Source organism: Suricata suricatta, chromosome 2 (genome assembly GCF_006229205.1).
Source record: "Suricata suricatta isolate VVHF042 chromosome 2, meerkat_22Aug2017_6uvM2_HiC, whole genome shotgun sequence".
Lineage (NCBI taxonomy): Eukaryota > Metazoa > Chordata > Mammalia > Carnivora > Herpestidae > Suricata > Suricata suricatta.
The window spans coordinates 132,510,940-132,512,509 of NC_043701.1; the positions used below are offsets into that span (position 1 = coordinate 132,510,940).

At 55.0% G+C, this 1,570-nt stretch overlaps 2 protein-coding genes across 2 annotated transcripts in view; one reads left to right on the forward strand and one right to left on the reverse strand.

The window, feature by feature from the left end:
• Window positions 1-1,570, forward strand: part of LOC115276014 (disks large homolog 5-like) — a 96,007-nt gene that overhangs the window by 54,341 nt on the left and 40,096 nt on the right. The window lies entirely within an intron of this gene.
• Window positions 1-1,570, reverse strand: part of LOC115276007 (disks large homolog 5-like) — a 58,681-nt gene that overhangs the window by 53,481 nt on the left and 3,630 nt on the right. The window contains 1 exon segment of the mRNA XM_029919740.1: window positions 770-1,026. Within this exon segment, the coding sequence (XP_029775600.1) occupies window positions 770-1,026 (257 nt within the window).

Sequence of the window (1,570 nt, forward strand, 5' to 3'; positions counted from 1 at the left end):
TTCCACGCAGGTGACCCTGCAAATCTGAGCCTGCAGCTCTACCGAAGCAATTCTGAAAGTGTGTTCTTTAGAAGGACGATACTTCATGAAGTGCCATAAAAAATAAAGTGTGTTCTCTGCTGGCTTCCACTGGTAAACACGGTGTCCCCCTCCTGGAGAGGCTAGCACAGAGTACCAGAGTGAAGGCTCTGAGAAGTCCACAGCCACACCTGTCCAAGGATACCCTGGCAACTCCTAATCTTTGTTGCATCCAGAGAACCGTATGCACAAGACAGCAGGGAACCACGCAGAGAACTGGCGTGCTGCCCAAATGGACCTTACAAAACTGTGCTTGAGGGCAGGGGTCACTTCCCGATAGATTATATACCTTGAAATGAGTGAGCTTTTAGAAGAAACAATGCCTAGGATGATTAACTCTCCTATGTGCTGGGCAGGTGAGGGATGTGGTTGGGACAGGCTTGTGGGGAGACCTAAGAAACAGGTGGTCGAACGCTCCAGAGTTGTTCATATGGGAGGAAGGAGTGCAATTCCCACGACACACTGAGTGCCAACAAAATGTTTCCAAACTTTTCCAAGAAAATAGTTTTCAATGCAAAGGCACAATCACTTGTGGGCCTCCCCGCCCTTTCTTTTTACTCCTTGGAAATGGCTGGGAGCCTTGCAGGGAGTAGGAAGGCCTCCAAGGAGAGTGGTCCCGAGGCCAAGAAGCCCCACGTGGCCCCCTGGCCATTCTCTGGGCGCGGTACCGGGGTGGATGGGCGGCTCTTACCTCCTCAGGGAGAGGGCGCCCTGGCGCTGCAGCTGGATGGCGGTGTCCCACTGCTGAGTCAGCATCTCCGTCTGCTTGAGCAGGCACTGGTTCTCCTCCTCCAGCTGCTCCAGGCGGCTCAAGTCGGAGGTGTGGATGGCAACGTCCTCACTGTACCTCTCCCGCAGGGCATCGTGGTCCTTCCTGACCACCTCCAGCTGGTCCGTGGCCGTGTCGAACATCTCAACAATTTCTGATGACCCATTGTGCTTCCATACCTAGGACCAGAGAGTCACACTTACCAAGGGTCTGAGGACAGGAGGAAGGGCAGACTCGCCACTGTCCTTCGTCTGGGGAGATTTCTGCTGACAAAGGAGGGGAGGTCACACCTTCTGGCCTCTGGGAGGCTCTAGATGTGATGCCACAGGCCTCGCAGTCACACTGGCTGGATCCCTCCTTCACAAAGATTTGCTATGCATGAGCAAGGAGTTGCTGCTGCAGCTGCAAGACGTCTATCCTGAGAAAGGCCTGCTCACAAGCTGACCCCTGGCTGGCAGCTGGGAGCTCGAACAGCGAGCAGCTCCCTACCCTCCTGGAAATCATTCCTCAAGTGATGACAGGGGCTCCCGGGGCCTTGACTAGACAGATTAGGGCTGAGACTGAGCGCACGTTCTCTTCTGGGAGCCCAGAATTTCAGTGCAGGTTCGGCGGAGGGGGCCTGTGTGGCCAGACCCCACTAACACCCCTGGGCAGGGAGAAGGTCACAGTTCAGTGATAGAAGAATTAAGCGTGTCCCATGTGACTCCTTGGGGGGACGACATT